The sequence below is a fragment of the Hemiscyllium ocellatum genome, chromosome 14 (genome assembly GCF_020745735.1).
Source record: "Hemiscyllium ocellatum isolate sHemOce1 chromosome 14, sHemOce1.pat.X.cur, whole genome shotgun sequence".
NCBI lineage: Eukaryota > Metazoa > Chordata > Chondrichthyes > Orectolobiformes > Hemiscylliidae > Hemiscyllium > Hemiscyllium ocellatum.
In genome coordinates, this window is record NC_083414.1 from 44,981,534 (window position 1) to 45,005,138 (window position 23,605).

General features: G+C 38.2%; 1 protein-coding gene across 1 annotated transcript in view; it reads right to left on the minus strand.

The window, feature by feature from the left end:
* suclg2 (succinate-CoA ligase GDP-forming subunit beta) overlaps window positions 1–23,605 on the minus strand; it is a 312,212-nt gene that overhangs the window by 144,985 nt on the left and 143,622 nt on the right. The window contains exon 3 of the mRNA XM_060835682.1: window positions 9,032–9,131. Within this exon, the coding sequence (XP_060691665.1) occupies window positions 9,032–9,131 (100 nt within the window). The remainder of the gene's footprint in view (window positions 1–9,031; window positions 9,132–23,605) is intronic.

Below are 23,605 nucleotides of genomic sequence, written 5' to 3' on the forward strand. Positions count from 1 at the left end.
AGGACGGTGTCAAAGTTAACAAGGTGAGGGGTCGGGAGAAAATGAAAATAAATAGATTTATGTTGTAATATCATAATTTGCCTTAGAATATGAACTTAGACGCAGGCATAGGTGGATGGGTTAGTAAGTTTGCAGATGACATGAAAGTCAGTGGAGTAGTGGACAGTGTGGAAGAATGTTGCAGGGGGACTTGGAAAAACTGCAGAATTGGGCTGAGAGGAGTTCAATGCAGCTAAATGTGAGCTGATTCACTTTGGGAAGAATAACAGGAAGGCAGAATACTGGGTCAATGGAAAGACCCTTGGTAGTGTGGATGTGCAGAGGGATCTTGGAGTCCATGTACAAAGATCCCTGAAAGTTGCCACTCAGGTTGATAGTGCTGTTAAGAAGGCTTACAGTGTGTTATTGGTAGAAGGATTGAGTTTTGGAGCAGTAATGTCATGCTGCAACTGTACAAAATGCTAGTGTGGCCACACTTGGAATATTGTATACAGTTCTGGTCATCCCATTACAGGAAGGATGTAGAAGCATTAGAAAAGGTGCAGAGGAGATTTACCAGGATGTTACCTGGAGTGGAGGGAAGGTCTTATGAGGAAAGGCTGAGAGACTTGGGTCTGTCTCATTGGAAAGAAGAAGCGAAAGAGGGGATTTGATAGAGGCATACAAGATGATCGGAGGATTAAGATAGGGTAGACAGTGAAAGTCTTTTTCCTAGGATGATGACATCAGCTTGTGTGAGGGGTATAGCTACAAATTGAGGGGTGATAGATTTAAGACAGATGTCAGAGACAGGTTCTTTATTCAGAAAGTGGTAAGGGCATGGAATGCCCTGCCTGCCAATGTAGTTAACTCAGCCACAATAGGGAGATTTAAACAATCCTTGGATAAGCACATGAATGATGATGGGATAGTGTAGGGGATGGACTTAGATTGGTTCATAGGTCGACACAATATCGAGGGCTGAAGGGTCTGTTCTGGGCTGTAATGTTGTATGTTCTATGAACTTATAGCCAGTAAGAAAACATTGTTACAAGGAGATTAAAGCTGGAAACTAAATATTCAGTGATATTTGATTTTTAGAAAGGACAACTCAGAAAAGAATAAGTGGCAGGGTGGCTTCATAGCACAAGAAGAAACAAAAATGACAGCAAGAAATGATCTTGAATTGAAAGTAGTAGACTTCAAGTGGGTTGAGGTAGGAAATAACAAGGGGAAGAACACACCAGTGAGAATTGTCTCTAGGCACCCTAACAGTAGCTATTCTGTAGCACAGGGGATAAAGCTGAAGATAACGAGGGCATATGTAAAGGGCATAATCATGGGTGACTTAAACTTGATGTAAATTAGGAAAATCAAACTGGCAAAGGTAACCAAGTAGAATTCACAGGGTCTCTAGGATAGTTTCTCAGAACAATATGTTGTGGAATTAGGGATCAGGCTAGTTTGGATCTGGTAATTTGTGATGAGGCAGATTTAATAAGTGACCTCCATGTAATGAGGCATCCTAGGGAACAGTGACGGTAACAATGATAGAACTTAGAATTCAGTTTAAGAGTGAGGAACTTGAGTTGGAAACTACAGTGCTAAACTTAAATAAAAGTAAGTACACAGGGATAAGGGCAGAGTTGACTGGAATGGACCTGGAAAGGAGTTTAACAGAAAACACAATTGAGCGCCAATAATAGATATGTAAGGAAATAGTTGATGACTCATAGCAAAGGTATATCCCACTGAGGAAGGAGATAAACTGACCATGGTTAGCCCAGTGAAGATAAAGGATAGTATCAAATTGAAAGAAATAAACATAAAATGTGGCAAAGATTAGTGGGAAAACCAGAGGATTGGAATAGTTTTAAAAGCAAAGAAAAGATGACCAATAAAAGAGAGTAAATTAGGGCAAACCAGCAGTAATGTAAAAATATATTTAAAAGAGCTTCTTTAAATATATAAAAAGGAAGAAAGGACATCCTGAACATTTGGCCCAAGAAAGTGAGACTGGAGAGCCAAGAAATTGCGTAGGAGTTAAGTAAATACTTTGCATCAGTCTTCACGGTAGAGGATGCAAATAACATTCCAAAATTACAATAAAGAATCAAGGGGCTAAAGGGGAGGGGGGAGGAATAAAGACAATACCTATCTTGAGAGAAAAGGTACTAGGGAAAATAACAAGGTTAATGATCAATAGGTCCGCTCAACATGATGGGTTATATTTAGATTTAAAACGAAGTAACTGCAGAGATAGTGGATGCAGTGGGAATAATTTTCGAGGATCTTTAGATTCAGAAAGATAATTAGAGAGCTGCAAATATAACACCCTTACTAAAAAAGAGGAGGCAAAACAGAGATAACTACAGGCTACTTAGCTTTGTATTTCTTGTTTAGAAGATGTTATATTCTATTTAAAAATGTAATAGCAGAGCATTCAGAAATATATGACTTAATCAAAAAAAGTCAACATGGCTTCATGAACTGGAAATCATGTCTGACAAACTTATTATAGTCCAAGCAGGATAACAAAAGGGGAACAGGTCAATGTAATATATGTTAATTTCCAAAAGATATTTGATAAGGTACTGCACATAGGATAATGTAGGGAAGTACATTAGCATAGATAAGAGATTTGGCTGACTAATAAAAAAACTAAGTTGGGAAAAGTTGGTAGTTTCAGGATGGTAACTTGTAACTACTGGAGTGCCACAAAGATTAGTTCTGGAATCACAAAAATTACAATATATATGAATGACCCGAATGAAGGAAATGAAGGCACTTTTATCATTTTTGCATATGACACATAAATAGATGAGTGGAAAAAAAGAAGCTTGGAATATAACATGGAAAAAATATATTTTTGTGCAATTTGTAAGAATACAGGGCTTGGGTATTATTTAAATAGGGAATAATTGCAGAAGGCCACAGTGCAGAGAGATCTGGGGAATTCTTGTGCATGAATCACAAGTTAAGCAAGTAATAGGAAAGACAAAAAAAAACTGATGGCTTTTCTTTCAAAGGGAATAGATCGTAAAAATAGGGAGGTTTTGCTAGACCTATAGAAGGTATTGGCCCAAACATACCTGGAATACAGAGGTCAATTTAGATCTCCTTATCGGGGGAAAGATATGCTGACATTGAAGGCAGTCAAGAGCAGATTCACAAGGTTGACTCCGGGTATGGAGGGATTTTTTCTATGAGGGAGGCTGGATAGGTCAGGCCTATAATCATTGGTGTTTAGAAGAATGAAAGGTAGAGTCATAGAGATGGACAGCACAGAAACAGACCCTACGGTCCAACTCGTCCATGCCAACCAGATTTCCTAACCTAATCTAGTCCCATTTGCTTGCACTTGGCCCATATCCCACTAAATCTTTCAATCCATATACTCATCCAGACGCCTTTTAAATGGTGTTATTGTACCAGCCTTCACCACTTACTCTGGCAGTTCATTCTATACACGCACCACCCTCTGCATGAAAACATTGCTCCTTAGGTCCCTTTTAAATTTTTCTCCTCTCACCCTAACCTACGCCCTTGAGTTCTGGACTCTCCCACTCTATTTACCTTATCCATACCCCTCATGATTTTATATACCTCAATGAGGTCACCCCTCAGCATCCAATGATCCAGGGAAAACAGCCCCAGTTTATTCAGCTTCTCCCTATAGTTAAAATTCTCCAACCCTGGCAACATCCTTGTGAATCTTTTCTGAACCCTTTCAAATTTCACAATGTCCTTCTGATAAGAGGGAGACCAGAACTGCAATATTCCAAAAGTGACCAAACCAAATGTCCTGAGTATACGAGTTGGGAGGTCGTATACTCAGTGCTCTGACCAATAACAGAAAGCATACCAAATGCCTGCTTCACTATCCTATCTAACTGCGACTCCACATTCAAGGAACTATGAACCTGCACTCCAAGATTATTATAACATATAAATTTCTGAGTGGGTGCTCCAGGACCAGATGGCATAATCTCAGAGTAAATGGTCACCCATTTAAGACAGAGATGAGAAGGATTTATTTTTCCTCTAAGATGACAGTCAATCTGTGCACTTCATTACCACAAAGGGCTATTGAAGCTTATGACAGTTAGTACATTCAAAGCTGAGAAAGATAGGTTTCTAATTCATGATGGAATCAAGGTTTAGAGGGGCAAGACAGGAAATTAGAGTTAGGAGAAAGTCAAGACTGCAGATGCTGGAGATCAGAATCAAGAGTATGGTGCTGGAAAAGCACAGCAGATCAGGCAGTATCTGAGGGGCAGGAGAATCATTGCTTCGGGCATAAGCCCTTCATCAGGAATGCCCTGATAAGGGGTTTATCTGCGAAATTTTGATTCTCCTGCTCCTCGAATGCTGACTGACCTGCTGTGCTTTTCCAGTACCTTGACACAGGAAATTAGAGTTGAAGATTAGCAAATCAGCTATGGTCTCAGTGAATGGGGAGGGGAGAATTTACGAGTCTATGTATCTGACAGTATCTTAGTATTGCATGAAATTGTCTACTCAGATGTAAGCTGTGGTCAAAATTATAAAAGTTTTCTAATATGAACTATGAAACACTTACCTCAGTTCATATATGTACATTAGTCAGTTTCTCAGTAAGTTAAATCTGTTTTGATTTTTCTTTAGAATGTACTCACCAACAGGAGGTCAGTTAGCCCAGTTGGCCAGTTTGCAATGCAGAATGACATTAACAGTATGAGTTGAATTCTTGCACCAGCTGAGGTTGCAAGGAAGGACTCTCCTTCATGTGGCACATGGACCCTCAATCTAATGAGAGCACGGCCCTATGGTCCAGTAAGACTACAGCATCTATATCTTTACCTATTAAGTGCCCTTGTTTTTCAAAGAAAAGCTTAATTTTCAGAGTTTGCTCAATTTTTGAAATCTGTATGTTATTATACATCTAAGCAGGCACGATGGACAGTTTTGGGTGTACAGCTGGCTTTCAGCATGATGTGCTTTAAACCAGAACAAAAGACCTCAAGCTCAAATTGCCCAAGAAGTAATGTGTAATTGAAATTTCTTAATCCTTCGCATTAGTTTAGCCAATTTCTGGAAAACTGAATGAGCAAACAAATCACTAAGATTCAGCAGAAACTCTATCCCTGGTAGTTAGCAGTAATTGAAAGAGAGATTGGGTTTTCCAGCAGTGGGTCATAATTCTGGAATTTAATAACAAAAGGTCCCCTGATGTGAAACGTTGGAGTTAGAACATATAAAGGGGTTCACCTAACCCAATATATTATGGAAAACAATGAAGTCAGAGAGCTGCAAGGTCTGAGAGAACGAATGTGTGGTTTGGCCAACCAGTGGACTCTTAATTTCTGTCAACGGTGGGAGGAGAAAAATAGCACATCAAACAGAATTTGGCCATCACAGCATAATTTTGTAAGTTTCAAAGAAATCAATGCAAACTGATTTTTCTTTTCAGTCAAACTGTTGCTGCTGTAAATCTTAAATAAATTCAGAAAATTCTGGATGAACTCAGCAGATCTGGAAGCATCTCTGGGGAGAAAACAGAGTTAATGTTTCACGTACAGTGACTCTTCATCAGAGCTGGATTTTTTCGGGTTTGGTTCCTCAAAAATAGCTAACTAATTGTAGCTTTTAATTTAGAAATAACTATGCACTTTTCCTCACTGCTAGTCTCTATATCAGAACTCTCTAAAGTGGTAAACAAACAAACCCTTACAAAAACAGAAATGAACAATTAACAAACAAATGCTTGGCCTTTTAACTAATATTCCTTGCTAATTTAACTATTTGATTCAACATTCCTATCTGGTGGGACATGATGCTGAACAAAGTTCAGGTGTGGTGCTGGGAATTGGTAAGAGGCAAGGAGCACTGTCCTTTATGCCAATTCAATGCCCTTTGTGAATGGCAAATTTTGTTGCATTCCATAAATACAAATCTGATCATGACAAAGATTCCAGATCGACTGAAGCACCACAAGAGGTGGAAAACAAAGATATTCTTTATGAAGTAAGAAACTGTATTGTTAGAAACTCAGTTCTGGGTGAAATAGGGTGCTGATGGCATTAAGTAAGAGGAAATTTTGGTTTCCCAAACTTTTATTACAAAGAAACTGAGGTTCATCGAACATTGAAAGTCAAACAAAGGTCTACAAAGGGGTAAAGTAGCAAGAGGTCAAGAAAGACAGTGTAGAAGCGGAGCTGGATGATCACTGTACAGGTAGAAGCTGACTCTATTTTTGCAAAGTTAAAAATCAAACAACACCAGGTTATAGTCCAACGGGTTTATTTGGAAGTACAAGCTTTCAGAGCGCTTCTCCTTCATCAGGTAGCTGTTTTTGCAGACTGTAGCATCATGGGTAGCATGAAGAAGTAGCGCACCTTGTTTCCAAGGTAGCTTGTTGGAGAGACAAAACATAATTTTGGGAGTTCAAACAGACATTATTCCTGGAGATCTTTTAGCTAAATCACATAAGGAGGAATGAAAATCAAATAAGGGTAATTGCCAAGGGTGGGGCCTTCGTCACAGTGATTGCAGAGGACAAGGAGGTAAAATATATAATAATCAGAGGTTGTCACTCGTCACTGTGGTTAGTGTATTTTAAATGGCAGGGATGAAACCCACTGTTAAGATTCAAACATGGACTTGGGCTAAGGTGGACACTGATTTCAGGGGTAACACAATTTCGAGGACTTGAGAAAATGGGGAGGCTATATGTTTTTGAGGTCCATTTGGAAATCCATTCTCCACACTTATCACTCTGTGTGAATGCGAATTTCAAATCTGACCTTTTATTTATTGAAATATTTAATCCTCAATGCTGCCTAATTTGTTAATTTTCTTTTTATTTTCTTTCAAGCTGTATATTAATCATTAACTATAAGACCACTACACAGACAACATCTTTCCGAGCCAAAAATTCAAAATTTCATCAGTCTTTTCTTGTGCATTTAGCCAGTGTCTCCGTAAATCAAACGTGTGGCCATTCAATGCATGGTGTCCCACATTTGATCATCTCTTTTAGTAACAAAACTATTGTCGCTTTCAATCTATTATCTGTGCAGGGTACCATAAAATTTGACTGTGTCCTCTGAAATATATTACTGTTTTTTGTACAATTTAGTTACCTTTCCATAAATAATAATTTTGACTGGATTGAACAAGTCAGGAATTAAGTTAAATTCTGCAATCATAAAAGACCTTGAAACATGAATGCTGTTTTTCTCCCCCATTATCTGCTGCCAGATGTCCTTGGTTTGTCCAACAACATCTGTTTTTATTTCACATTTCCATAGTATTTTGCTTATTATCAAGTTATATTCTGTTTAATTGTTATTAATTGCAAAAAAGGTATCTCGAAGGAAGAATACCATATGACCGAGGTGAAAAGAAAGGGAATTTATTTATGGATTTATTGCTGTTTTATGATACAGGCTAAACTTAGGCAAACACACAAGAATGCTTTGACAGAAAAGGTTTTTAGTTAAGAACACATAAATTGGTTTAGTTGCATAAATTAACGAACATAACACACGAATGAGTATATACATGTCTGTGCATATCTTCATTTGGAATTAGGTTCTGTGGTAAAGTTCTGATCTTTTTAAATGCATCTGGGACACTTAAGATCATAGTCAATTATTAGTTAATCATTACACTCTCTAAGCTGGTACACAAATCGCCTCATCAGTGCCACCTTATCGTGGTAAAGAACTATGAAGGTAAGCGGCAAGAGACAAGCTATTAAAATAAAAATGATCATACAAAGTGATTATCCTGTCAAAAATAAATCAGGGGACAAAAGGAACTGGTGTCAGTAAGACAATCATTACTTTTGAAAAATCAAGGAATTGTTCAAGTACTGTTAACCGATCTTGAGATTGTTACTGCACTAATAAGCCAATTAGATTCTAACGTGTCTGATTGTGCACAGGGTATAATGGCTACTAAGAACTAATAAGCGTGGCTGTATGCACAACAAGGAAGACCAAAAACAGAAGGCGAATTTCAATTAACAGAACAGAATAAGAGACCTTTGCCGAGTCAATCAGTGACACAGGCGGACATCATGAAGTGGATCAATTGAAGAAACACTGCTTTAATTAAGTATTATTGCTTTTTTACTTGTTATCACATATCTAAGAAATTTGCACGTAAAATGGGTCTTGTTAGTAATCAGACTAGTAAATGTTTAACTTCGCTCTCTCAAACTCAGTCTATAATTGTAACCGACTTAAGTTTTAGAATTAAAGTATACCCAAATTTCATACTTTTCTTATATACTTTAACATCCTACTTGTATTATTGCTGCACCAGTTAAATACATACAATGTCAACCAAGTCAAAACCATAGGTCACGGTCAGTTTCTACCTTTGCAACTTCAACATAATTGTCTATCATTCTTTCCATGCTCTGCATTTTGCACTCGCCTGGATACTACTTCAGTTGCAATTAGAGTGGTGCTGGAAAAGCAGAGCAGGTCAGGCAGTATCCGAGGAGCAGGAAAATCGATGTTTCGGGTAAAAGCTCTTCATCAGGAACTGTTTCAATTGCCATAGTCCTGTGACGTTCATACCATGTCCGCTCATTATACAATTTTTAAACCATCTCTTCCAGTTCCAAAACTCTTTTTAATATAGTACAGGTACACAATCCTTTGTCCAAAATGCTGGGACTAGTTGGTTTTCAGAATTCAAAATTTTTCGAATTTCGGAATAAGTGACCGCTCAACAGTGAAATTTTTAAATTTAGCAGTCTCACTCTGAGTAACAGGCCCTAAGACAGAATTGAGGCCTGCCAGTGCTGAGCCATGGCCACCCACGTCGCATCTGAGTGACACGCATCGAGTGGGTGTGGATTGGGTTAACTGTTTGCACACTAAATAACCTTGTTAATGAAATAAAAACTTTACAAAAAACCTTTGGATTTTGCAGCTTTTTGAATTTCAGGATTTTGGATCAAGGGTTGTCTACCTGTATTATCTGTGGATGTAATTTCTTAAGGTTTTTTTGAAATACTATTGAAAGTACATTCTAAAATAAAATAGTAACTTACCTTTTAGTTAAATGAACTCCTCCCTTCAATCCACTGGTGAAGCTGCCCTTTCCTCTGCCACCAGCTAGGATTTGTGCTTTTAAAACAATTTCCTTTGCCTCTGTTGGGGAAACCAAACAGGAAAACACTATGTTTATCTATGAAGATAATGTCTACTGTAGCTTGACAAACAAAATACATGGGGAGTACCACAGACAATACAAGTGGATCAAACACAGAAAATGCTAGAGAAACTCAGGTTTGACAGCAGCTGTGGAGTGAGAAATAGTTAATGTTTTGCATTCAATATGATGATTCTTCAGAATTTTTCTGGAAAGACAGAAAACGTATGCTACACAGTCCGGACATATTGGAAGACTTGGAATAGAATCTGATTGATTTGGAAAATTAGACATGTAATGAGTTATTAGTTCTTTGTATAAAACAGAGACAGAAATAGTCCAGACAATTTTCATTATGGTGTGTCAAATGCCAAAGGATACAAATAGATCTCCACTGGACCCTTTCACTTTCAGTGTAGGACTTTCAGGGGACTCTTAAGAACTTCGGCTTAAGTCAATGAAATAAATATGCATTTGTATTTTAGATGCAAGGGCACTACTTGTCACATTATAAAAGCAATTCAATGTAAATGTTTAATTTACTAAGAAATAGATTCCTTTATCTCCAATATTATTGGGAAATGGTGCTATATATTTTTTGAAGTCTTTTGTTAGCAAAGTATAATCTGGTTATTAACACCTACTGATTGACAGTGATTAAAAATACCTTATTTGTACTAAACCCATTTTCAATTTGATTAAATACACCAGAGTTGCTACTTCAATAAATAATGACTCATTTTTTAAAGTAATTTTAAAAAAACCTTTTAAAGTACTGCCTAATTGCACTTTTTCAAGACCAATTGTGAATTTGGAAGCATGCAAATACACTTGAGTGGATGCCCAGAAATAAAACACTGATTAGAACAGACACAAGTTTGCTCTTTTTAATTAGAATAGATTCCCCACAGTGTGGAACCAGGCCCTTCGGCCCAACAATTCCACACCGATCCTCCGAACAGCAACCCATCCATATGCATTCCCCTACATTTACCCCTTCACCTAACACCATGGGCAATTCACCTAACCTGCACATCTTTGGACTGTAGGATGAAACCGGAACACCCAAAGGAAACCCACATAGACACAGGGAGAATGTGCAAACTCGACACAGGCAGTCACCAGAGGCGGAATCGAACCTGGGACCCTGGAGCTGTGAGGCAGCAGTGCTAAGCACTGAACCACCGTGCCACCCTCTTTTGGTAATTGCACCACAAGCAGAAGCTCTACCCTTAGCATATTCCTTCCTGATAAGTCAAATGGAGAGTTTCATATGATTTACAGGTGTAAGTGCTCCTTGTGTTTTAGTTCACTATCACATTAAGAGGAACTGTCAAATGACAGCATTCTTTTCTCCATGAAACCAACAGGCAGTACTGGCTCAAGCATAAGAATTGCTGAGGTGATCAAACAATACTGCAGGTTATATCAATTGAGTTGTATCCTTTGCTCTGTACAAAATGTCTAACTTTGGGAAAACATAACCTCATTATATTCATGTGTAGTTTTACTATTTAAGAATCAGTCATTTTAATTGTACTGCTTTAATCCTGAGTGGGTGACTTTGATTAAAAAGTCTAATACTAGGAAATATAATGGAAGAGTTGATTGTTAGCCATGATTGGACTAGCAATCTGAGTGGGACTATGTATAATATCTCCTACACAGTTTCTTAATGAAGTTGTGAATATTTGAAGAAAAATAATTTTTCACCAATATTTTAATTTGTATTTTTACAAAGTGTAATATAAAGGAGATTTCAATATGGCTTTGCAAGAATTTATCAGTAAGGATCATTTTGCCCAAAACTTAAACAAGTTTCAGCACTTTTAATATACTGGCAGAATACTTGCACAGAATGACCCTTATGGTCATCAATAAGATTGCTCTGAAGAAGATGCACCTTGTTTTGTAACTACTACAATGCCTGTCATTTGCAGAACCATGGATATGGCTCCAACTTCGATCCTTGTAAGCCAGTGCAGAAATATTTTTCAGAGGTTTAGTTTTGCGTAAACAAAACCCTGGACTTCTGAACTTGAGTTCAAAAAGCAAACTCTAATCCGAACGCACACAATACATTGATTGATAATTTATTTTCAATGTACACAAAAATGTTATGAAACAATAATTTAACAAGAGTCATTGCATATTTTAAAAACTCATAGGAAAATGTGGTGTTACGAAAGAATGGAATTCATAAACTAATGAACATCTGTCATATGAGTCAATACAGCTAAAATCTACCCTGGGAGTTATGATTACTCAGACAATGCAGTGCCTACAGCAAAATGAACAACTGTTTCCTGCTCAGTCACCCTGTTTATTACTTGATTACAGCATCAGTCACAGCACAAAACTTGGAGAAAATGACAAAGACATTAACTACAACACCACTTATGAATGACTACAGAAGACTTTTAACATTACATTACATATTACATCCAAAGGTACTGCACATAAATTTATAGAATTACAACGTACAAGGGATTTTTTTTATCACTAGTTTTAACATGATCTTCCTTGTTTTATGATTGCAATTCAACCTCTACATGCATTATAGTATAAGCTGCTGTTCCTTTTGAAAATGAGATAATCACCTGGGCATTGCACCTTGATAGATCACTTGATCTTCTGATATTCCAATGCATAATAGCCCCCCAGATTTCTGTCCAAAATAGGCAGCACCAAAATAAAATATAACAGGAAGAAGCTTAACACAGCATTAGAAACAGTTTTCCTGTGGATGCTAATGATCATACAAATCCATACAGTGTTACATTATTCCTCATTTTCAACAAATATTATTGGACAACAACGATTGAAGAGGAGATACCTGAGCAATATGATCTCCAGGCTAGCTTTGGGGGGGGGGGGGGGGGGGCTACCAATTCAAAATGCTCACAGGTTTGGCTTCTAATAATTAGCATATGATGGAATTACAACAGCAAAAAATAATACGAGTGATTCAAGGATCATGTCACAAGAAGTACAATAAATATCAACAAGAAATCCTCACTGTGTTGTAAGACTTTTAAACTTATATATTATAGATTCTGTGATAATTGTGACACATTTCCCACGTATCACCAACTGACATAGTAAAAGGTAAAAGAAAACATATTAATGATTGAAGTGAAGGATTTCTAGTTGTCTCCCTCAAATTTCTCCAGAAATCATTATTAGAACATCACTTTTGAACAGATATTGTTTCCATAAATTAGTTAACTACAGACAAAGTATACATTCCATTTAGACAGTTGTCAAGTTTAATAGTAAAATTGGTGGTTATTTAAAGGCTTGGTTTATTAGTACAATAATCTTTGATGAATTTATTACCTTTATGTGGTGACACTAGACAATTGGGCTGTTCCACAATTCACAGTAGTAGCATACGTTTAATGGCCATCAACTTGGCTGCTTAGACCAAAAGAATTCCCCAAATCTTTTTAAAAAGTTCAACTGTAATCACCCTAACCTTTTGATGCACTATGTTCTTCAAAAGTTGTTTGAATGAAATCAATGGGAATCAGGCTGCACTTTTAATTAAACTGTAGATTCTCATTTCATTACTGAAACAAAGTAATGACTTTGTACTAAAGTAATCAACAAATACCATCAGAACAGGTTGTATCTCTGGCAAATAAATTAAACAAGAAAGCAACGATGTGCTTGCCTAGTGTAGGCCATGCTTTACCCGAACACACAACACAAAGTAAAAATATATATTAAAAAAGTTGTGTCTCTTGCAATTTAGTCTTTTTAGATACAAAAAATAAGGTTATTCGCATAAAATGCATTTAGAACAGTCGCCATTTTATCCAAATGAATTAAATAAAGAAGGACCTATTCCCCACGAACAGGGATCAGGGTTTTCAGAATGAATTGCATAAAACTGGGGAGAAATTGAAAAGCCATTGAAAATATGACATATTTCCTGTAAATTTAAAAAATGAAGTTGCCAGAAAGTAAAATGTTGTTGGTAGAACCAAAATTAATGAAATAAAAACAGCGAAATATAAAACTGTTGTTAGGAGTAGGTACATTTTCAGCAAATTGAATAGTTCACATGAAGTTGGCACATGTTTCCTGTAAGCTGGGAAGCAGTTCAGGTAAACTTTAAAAAAAAATCAAGACATAGAACACAAATTAATTGTTAAATAATCAAGTTTCTTGATAAGCCAAATTAGAAAATAGGGTTGTGAATGTGTAGAGTGTATTAGTTAAATTACTCCAGAAATAACATCTACAATTCAGGAACTTTTTTCATAAGTCCCCAGTTGTTTCTTACTCGTAGCAGTCTGATCAGTTTCTTTGCTGTCAGTTTGTATGCTTGCTTTCTAATAGTGCTGATGTGCTGCTGTTCTGCTTTGAACCAATCAACAAAATTTAGTAGCCAAGGTATGAGTACACAATACAATACAATAAACTGCGATGTGTACAACATAACATATAGTACATTACTGTTGATTCTGCCATGACATTAGTAATCCTCTTGAGTTTAACCTCCTCTGTGTAAATAAAGAAGGGATGTGGGAGATTTATAGATTTGGGATAGGTTTTGAATTGTAGATAGCAGAGGTAACAGAGCAGAGGTGGAGAGGGAAGGAGAAAACAGACAGCACAGAAAGGAACGAGAGATGGTTGGCAAAAGAGAGATGGGGGAGAGGATTACTATTAGGGAAGAGCAGGAGGCGAGGAACAAAGGAAAGTGAGGTGAAATGAATGGGTGAAAGTGAGCACTGAAGAGAGGGAAAGAATCTGTTGGAGGATGCAGAAAGAGAGGCATCAGGAGGACAGGACAATAGGAGGAAGAGGAAGACAGTTGATACTGAGAGAAATAGACAGAAGGATAGTGAAAGGGGTATGAAAATGTAAGGGGACGAGACAGAGAGAGATGGCAGTGCAAGATAGACAGGCAGGAGGGACAGCGACAGATGGGGGGATGGAATGGTAGAGAGAGGGGAGGGGACGTCAGGGAGACAGGGAGTGGGCAACTGGGAGAGGTTCGAGGGAGTGACAGGAGGAGGAAGGGATGGCAGTATGAGGTGGTTGACAACAGGATAAGGAAGTGAGGGACCGAAATATGAGGGGATGCAAAGACAGCACACAGAGGGACAACACGAGTGGGAGAGCTGCTAGCACGAGAGGAAACACGCAGCGGGGGCTGGCAGCATGAGTGGGAGGGACCAGAAAACAAAGGGAACAGGATGGGAGAAGGTTGAGTAATGGAGAAGAGGAACAAAAATGCCCAAGTGTGACTCCAGCTACTTCTTCAATTTCCCCAAAGTTTCTTACATACACTGAGCTATACTCAAACAATTTTACATCTAATTGCAGCAATACAAAGATGTGAAATTTATTTATACTTCAACTTCCATTATCAGTTCAACTGCATGGTTTTACACAGCTAGATTTATAAAAATGCAGTCTCCATTTAATGCTCAGAGGAAAGACTTTAATGCACAAATTTCAGTTTAAAAATGAAGAAGTTCTGCATGCACATACCAGCTTAAACATACAACACAAGTAAAAAACGAATGGTTATTTTTGCTCAAACCTTCTTCCAAAATTGGAGTGTCAAAGTAGTGTGCAAGCAAAACAAGTACACTGTCAGTAAAGTGGAAGCAAGATGCCTATGCCCATCAGGTTGGTGACAACTGCGATATTCTGAACTCCATCTCTACCTTTTCCTGATAAAAGACGAACAATATATAACAGAAGGTTTTATCAGCAAGTAAATTAAAACGTCTAAAGCACTGTTTCTGAATTCTTCTCTCCACTGTAAATGCAATATTTCATGTTGTTTCTAGTCACCAGTGAACTAAAGAATCTGCTTTTTTTTCCCGTAAAAACATCTTGATAAAACTGGCTTCATTACCAGCTGAGAATGGGTTTGATTAGCAAGTCATTGAACTTTGTGTAAAGAATTTTTCAGCTTGATATTCTCTTTGATTTTGCTTTTCAGAATGGTATATAAATTTTGCTGGAGGTTACGGATGAGCTTATGCCGTCTGCTATTTAATTAAGCGATAAACCATTCTACCAAGGGAGTATACAAAGAAATCAGCCTCAAGCAACTACAGTTAAAAAAATCTGCCAGTGTTAAGGGACTTTATTTTCTCAATGTCATGGTTCACTGGTTAAAAAATACTCAGACAAAAATGTAAGCATCACAGAATTTTAAAAAAAGTCAGTATAATAGCCACAGAACTTTAACAAGATCTGAAATTCCCAGTGCAAAACAGAAAACACAACATGACCTGAATTAGCATTACGTAGGGACAATAATGTTTTTGTTGTATTGCACTTAGAATCATAGAGATGTACAGCATGGAAACAGGCCATTCGATCCAACTCATCTACGCCGACCAGATATCCCAACCCAATCTCGTCCCACCTGCCAGCACCTGGCCCATGTCCCTCCAAATCCTTCCTATTCGTAAACCCATCCAGATGCCTTTTACATGTTGCAATTGTACCAGCCTCCACCACTTCCTCTGGCAGCTCATTCTATACACACACCATCCTCTGCGTGAAAATGTTGCCTCTTAGGTCTCTTTTATATCTTTCCCCTCTCACCCTAAACCTATGCCTTCTAGTTCTGGACTCCCCAACCCCAGGGAAAAGACTTTGTCTCTTTATCCGAACCATGTCCTTCATGATTTTATAAACATCTATAAGGTCACCCCTCAGCCTCTGACCTTCCAGGGAAAACAGTCCTAGCCTATTCAACCTCTCCCTGTAGCTCAAATCCTCCAACCCTGGCAACACCTTTGTAAATTTCTTTCTAACCCTTTCAAGTTTCACAACATCTTTCTGATAGGAAGGAGACCAGAATTGCACGCAATATTCCAACAGTGGCCTAACTAATGTCCTGTACAGCCGCAACATGACCTCCCAACTCCTGTACTCAATACTCTGACCAATAAAGGCAAGCATACCAAACGCCTTCTTCACTATCCTATCTACCTGTGACTCCACTTTCAAGGAGCTATGAACCTGCACTCCAAGGTCTCTTTGTTCAGCAATACTCCCTCGGACCTTACCATTAAGTGTATAAGTCCTGCTAAGATTTACTTTCCCAAAATGCAGCACTTCACTTTTATCTAAATTCAACTCCATCTGCCACTTCTCAGCCCATCGGCCCACCTGGTCTAGGTGCCGTTGTAATCTGAGATAACCTCCAATTTTGGTGTCATCTGCAAACTTAGTAACTATACCTCTTATGCTCACATCCAAATCATTTACTTAAATGATGAAAAGTAGTGGAGCCAGCACCGATCTTTGTGGCACTCCACTGGTCGCAGGCCTCCAGTCTGAAAAACAACTCTCCACCACCACCCTCTGTCTTTTACTGTTGAGTCAGTTCTATATTCAAATGGCAAGTTCCCCCTGTATTCCATGAGATCTAACTTTGTTAACCAGTCTCTCATGGGGAACCTTGTTGAATGCCTTACTGAAGTCCATATAGATCACGCCCACCGTTCTGCCCTCATCAGTCTTCTTTGTTACTTCTTCAAAAAACTCAATCAAGTTTGTGAGACATGATTTCCCACGCACAAAGCCATGTTGACTATCCCTAATTAGTCCCTGCCTTTCCAAATACATGTATATCGTGTCCCTCAGGATTCCCTCCAACAACTTGCCAACTAGCAACGTCAGGCTCACTGGTCTATAGTTCCCTGGCTTGTCTTTACCGCCCTTCTTAAACAGTGGCACCACGTTTGCCAGCCTCCAGTCTTCTGGCACCTCACCTGTGACTATCGATGATACAAATATCTCAGTAAGAGGCCCAGCAATCACTTCACTAGCTTCCCAGAGAGTTCTAGGGTACACCTGATCAGGTCCTGGGGATTTATCCGCTCTTATGCATTTCAAAGTTTGGGAGAAGATTTGTAGCTCGGGTGCTCGCTGTTGTAACTCTGTTCGCCAAGCTGGGAATTTGTGTTGAAGACATTTCGTCCCCTGTCTAGGTGACATCCTCAGTGCTTGGGAGCCTCCTGTGAAGCGCTTCTGTGATCTTTCCTCCGGTATTTGTAGTGGTTTGAATCTGCCGCTTTCGGTTGTCAGTTTCAGCTGTCCACTGCAGTGGTTGGTATATTGGGTCCAGGTCGATGTGCTTATCGATTGAAACTGTGGATGAGTGCCATGCCTCTAGGAATTCCCTGGCTGTTCTCTGTTTGGCTTGTCCATGCAACAAAATTGTCAAATCACTGCTGGCTTTAGACCACTGAGAACCAGGTGAGCTTTCAGTGAAGTATTATAATTCACTTTTCAAGGCTTTCTGCATTATTTGTGTTGAGAATTCAATTAGCTGGGAATTGGAGAAATTGGGAATTGTTGCAGAAGATGAAAGTAGCTAGGCAGCCATTTTGTACCCGTATAAACTAGTTTCCATTAACATCGAAGGTCATGGCATTGAACCAATGTATTTAATGACAGTTCTGTTGAGTTAATTCGGAAAAGAGGACTCAACTTCTTTTTGCCTCAAGCTGCAAAAGTACATGTTAAATTCAATAAATGGCCTTGATGCTAACTATTATAACTCTCCACATAATTACATAACAGCAGAAATGTCGAACGAACCTTGGCAAGGCAACCAAGCCAGTCACAGCTTGTAGCAATGCACTGCAAAATGCAAATTTCCCAGTCAGTGTATTATTATAGCAAAATCAACAACACCCTGAAAGTGGCCATGCAAGTAATTAGAGTGGCAAAGAAGGCATGTGGAATGCTCGCCTTTGTTGGTTAGGGAATCGAGCACAAGAGTCAGGATGTCATGTTGCGGCTTGATAAAACTTTGGTTAGGCCACACTTACAGTATTACGTTCAATTCTGATCGCCACATTACAGGAAGGATGCAGACTTTGCAGAGGGTGCAGAAGTGGTTTACCAGGATACTGCCTGGATTAGCAGGTATGAGGTATAAGAAGAGTCTAGAAAAACTCTGGTTGTTTTCTTTGGATGGCGAAGGCTGAGGGGAGACTTGGTGGATGACTTTAAAATTATAAGATGCATAGATAGGCTTGACAGTCAAAATCTTTTTCCCCCAGAGTTGAATTGTCTAAAATAGGAGGCATGGATTTAAGGTGGGAGGGGGAAAGCTCAAAGGGAGATGTGAAGGACAAGTTTTTTTTTACACAGAATGTAGGAGTCTGGGACGCACTGCCAAGTGTGGTAATGAAAGCAGATACAATAGGGGCATTTAAAGGACTTTTAGATAAGCGCATGAATATGCAAGAAATGGAGGGATATGGACCAAGGGCAGGCAAAAGGGATTAGTTTAATTTGGTGTCATGTTCGGCACAACATTGTGAGTCAAAATGCCTGTTCCTGTGCTGTACAGTTCTATGTTATGAAGAATATAAAATCAGGAAGGGTCATTCAACCCTCAAACCCCTGCCTCAACATTCTTCATGTCAGCTTTTTTCAAAGAAGAGTCTCACTACTCAGACGGACTTTTAGGAACAAGATGAAAGATCCAAAAGAAAGCATTGTCATTTCATTGCCAATACATTCATTCCTTTCTAAAACCAGGTTGTTGAGAGTGCATTTCACACTCTGTAATTTCTTTTTTCGAGGACAATGTTCCACAACCAAAAATAAGCAATTACAATCGCAATACCCCAGAACTTTAGCTGCAAATTCTAACCATAGCAGATTCGTGCAAAATAACCAAAGGAAGATTGTTTGGTTTAACATTTAAACGAGGCTTGAAAGTTAGTGTCAATCATCAGTAATTGGTACATTCTCCATGGCAATTCTTTTATTAAAGCTTACCACCTTGACGGTGCCGGATCTCTCACTTCTGCACAGGAATGTCTGCCTGAAGTATTTTGAGAATTTGAGATTTTGAGAGTTGAACGCATGTCTTTCTGATACAGAGTTGAGAGTCTAGGCTGACAAAACAACCAGTTTATTGTTGGCACTACACAGAAATGCAAACATGACAGTTCCAACAAAGCTTCATTTTGTTTGACACACAAAACTGAATTAGCTGAATGTTTTCAACTCTTGGGTAACCAGTCCTCTTCATCACAAACACACAAAACAAGCAATTTGTACACTGACTTGGAGGTGATGGCAAAAAAAACTTCCTAAAATTTATTATATGTATGCTGATTCATGCATATACTTTAGATCTTGTATGTTCCCATGTATCGAAACACATTGCTAAGATAAGTATTTCTTTCATTCCACTGGAGTCCAAAATACTTCAATGTAGAAAATAACTTTGTCCCAATTGATGCTTGTTGCTAATTCTTAGTGATTCTTGAGTATAGGAAATGTTAATATGTCTTTTGTGTAAACAAATGTGTAATCAACATGGTTTAGTAGTGAGCTAACATAAATAATATCAAAAGGATGATTTTGTAATCTCAGATGATCAGTTTCATCACTGAACTGTTTTAAACTACATACTGGTGTAACTGAAGTGCACTTGAACACATCCAGACTCTAAATTGGCAATTTAGTGGTAATTATAAGAAGCAGATCAGAATAATGACAGTCAATGATTTCAGGCTGGTTCAAGAAAGTTCAAAAGCCAAATTAGAGAATTCTTTGGAAAAATAACTACAAGCACCAAACCAGGGGGAAAAAAAAAACAAAAATGGCAGACATTTAAAAGTAGCTACTGGTTTGGATAAAACTATTCTAAAGAGCTTGATATAAGTTGACACCAAACATGTTCCTAAATGTTATTGGAGTGGGTGTAACCTTCATCCCAAAGTGTTTGGATAATAGTAATGTAGTAAGGGGTGGTTACCAGACTGAAAATGGTAACAGGTTACACACACAGCTTTAAATTTTGGGTAGGTAAACAGATAATTAGCAGCTGCATTTCAAGTCATAATCTAAGCAACAATATTAAAGGGCTAAAAAATTTATTTTAGACAAAAAAAATCAAAAAAGTGGTATCAGCTTATATAGATCCTTAAAGACACCATGCTTATATCTGACTGCTTTCAATAAAACAGAAATTATTTTTGTGTTAGATTTTAGTTATGAAGAGTCAAAATGTTAACTCTGCTTCATCACCAAAGATGCTGCCAGGCCTGCTGAGTTCCTCCAGCAACTTCTGTTTTTATTAATGACTCAGGCAACTGACTGTGTGGAGTTTGCACATTCTCCCTGTGTCTGCTTGGGTTACCTCCGGGTACTCCGGTTTCATCCCACAGTCCAAAGATGTGCTGGCCATGCTAAATTGCCCGAAGTGTTAGATAGGGGGCAGATGTAGGGGTATGGGTGGGTTTTGTTTCGGTGGGTCGGTGTGGACTGGTTGGGCCGAAGGGCCTGTTTCCACACTGTAAGTAATCTAATCTTTAGATAGTGTACAAAAAAATGAAGAGTGCGTCGTTACAGGTGGTTATTCTGACACACTGTATAGTATATAATCTGGAACACTTATTATAAAATAGATGGAACGGAGCTGGAAAAGATGCACAGAATTGTTATATGGAATAATGAGGGGACTAGAGCAATTAAGGTCAGAATTATAGAGCTTAAACTGTTCTCTTTCAATGGAAGAACCTGGCAGGAAATTGTAGTGACATTTTCAAATGATTACTGTTCACTGACATCATAGGTCACCAAGTGTACTGATTAGAATAGTTTACCAGGAGAATAGGATATAAGTGTAAGCTAAAATGGATTGTTTCAGATAGGACACAAGAAAGCACAGTTGATTAAGGTTTTCTCAAAGTCTGCCAAGGCATTGTATGGAGCAAGTAATTTTAATTTACTCAAGATCAAATAGAAAAAAAAACACTTTGAAAAGAGTCTAACAGTTACAACTGTGAGGACAGAAAGAAGGTAAACATCAATGTGAATGTTTAACACCCAAACAATAAATTTCACAGAACAGCATAAAGGAACTCAATCCTGATCATTTACTTATGAGTCACTGAAATATTGAAGCCGTAAGTTCAAATTGTCAATAAAATGAATCCTTTCATGATTAATTGCTCAGCAAGAATGGTCATGTCTAAAATATCTGTATGTATAAAAATGTTCCCGAAGTTTAATTGGTTAAATTAAGCAAGTTAGCTTTTCCCTCATTACTGGTAGAGATATTTGTGATTTAAATTACTCTTAAAAATCATCTATTAACAAATACATTTTAAATTGATTTGATTTAATTTAATTTGATTTAAGCTTTATTGTCACGTATACTGAAGTGCAGAAGTACCGGGTATAGTAAAAAGTGTACAATGTCGCCACACAAGGCCCATTTTAGATGCAAAGGTACCTCATTACAAAACTTAGATATAAGTAGTAACATAAAGAAATAAAGTTAAAAGTAAAACATTACCATTATTTCTACTTATATGAAGAACAAAGTTAAAAATTAACATTACAGTTTTTCCTTGTATTAAGTAGAAAGGTAAAGGAATAAAGTTAGAAATTAAACAGTTTTCCTTACGTGCACTTAATAAGCACTTCAGACCCTGAAGCCTATTTTGATTGTGTTTATGATTCCGTACCCTTACCAATCACGATGACAATCTGGATTAGACATGCTGGACTTGTTGATAATTGTTAACCTTTAATATTTGTTTACACTGTTTTAGATGGATGCTGTGAGATTATGATGAGGCTGAGGATATGCAATGTAGTTCTTCACTCTAGACTGACAATACTAAAAAGCAGTAACTGTAGGTGACAGGACCTTGTAAGAAAACTCAATTTGTGGTCTTTATAACCCAAGAGAGTTCTGCACTCTTTATATATAATATTTGATACTGTAACCAGCTGCAAGCACAGGCCAGAGTGTCATGTTGATAATGACTGTGTGTCCAACAATATCAATGGTATAGAGTGCGGGGTGAAGAGAGCTAGCAAGCATTCTGCTTTTGTGTGCTGGTTTGCTTGTCTTCTTCTGCTTATACTGTTAGTGAGATGCAATGCAGGAAAGAAAGCAAATGTGTAAGTGTCCTCCTATCAGTCCAAATTTCTTCATTGTCAAATCCTCAGCTGTGCATTCCCATGATGACACACGGGAACTGGCTGCCTCACAGCCCAAGACAAAAGCTTTAAACCAAATCCATGGAGGTCTGGCCCTCAGACACACAGTATGTAAGCGCACTAACAAATGGACACACACTGGCAGCACTCAGCAACTAGACCTCCAACCAAGGTCAAATATCCAAAGCCTTGTGGATACGTCAGAGAGTTGAAACCTAGATGAGTAAACCTTGACAAATAATCTGCAATGGAGCCCAAATACAAACTGATGTCTAAATATGTGAGGGGTCCTCATGTTAGTCAGCTTGTCAATTTTGCAGGCTTGTGCTCTGGAGAGGATTCTCCATTTTGCCTGCACAAAGTAGAACACAACAGTTACAGATGATAAATCCTATCCAAAATGATGTAGAGGATGGGTGCTATTGACTGTCTGCAGTGGGAGGGACAATCCTGTGCAGTGGGCAATCCACTGTCCACCTCAAGTAAAGCAAACACAGACAAATAAGCTGTGATATGTTACAATCAGGTGAATACAAATAAACAAGAACAGGAATAGGCCATTTGGTCCCTTAAGCCTGCTCCACCAGTCAATAGTATCATGACTGGTATGCTCCAGACCTCAACTCTTCTTTCGTGTCAGATCCTCATCGCCTTCAACTCTGAAATTTCAAATTCTCTTTAAGTACTTCCAGCGATGTAGCCTTCACTACCCTCAGCGAAGAATTTCTCTCCAACTCAGTTTGAAATCAGTGTTCTCTAATTCTGTGACTATGTTCCTTGTTACACAATTCTCCCACGAATGGAAACATCTTCTCAACAACCAGCTTGTCATGCCCCCTCCAAATCCTGTATGTATCAACACAATCACATTCTAGTCCTTCAAACTCTAATAACTAAACACCTAACATGTTTAGCTGTTCTTAATAAGTCAACCACTACACCACAGGAAGCAGCCCAGCAAATCTTTTTATTGAACTGCCCCCAATACCAATATATTCTTTCTTAAATTTGGGGACTAAACCTCTGCACAGTGCTCCAGGTACTACCCCTTATAAGTTGTAAAACGATTACGCCATTTTTATACTCTAACTTCTCAGCAATATAGGCCAAATTTCCATTTGCTGCCTTAATTGCTTGCTGCAGCTGCATGTTACCTTTGTGCGTTTCATACACAAGAACATTCAGATCCTTCTATGCTTAACCTTTTCTCAAGTGTCTCTTCTGCGATTTGATTCTTTCTACCGAAGCGCATAACCTCATATTTGAAGACATTAACCTCCATCTGCCAGGATTTTACCCATACATTCAACGTACTTATATAACCTCGGAACTTCCTTAGGTCTTCATCATGATATCCACTCCCACTTATATCTTTATTAACAATAAATTTTGACACATTACACTCTTTCCCCTTCTCCAAGACTATAAATATACATAGTAAATAATTAGATTTGATTAGATTGTTTACAGTGTGGAAACAGGCCCTTCGGCCCAACAAGTCCAC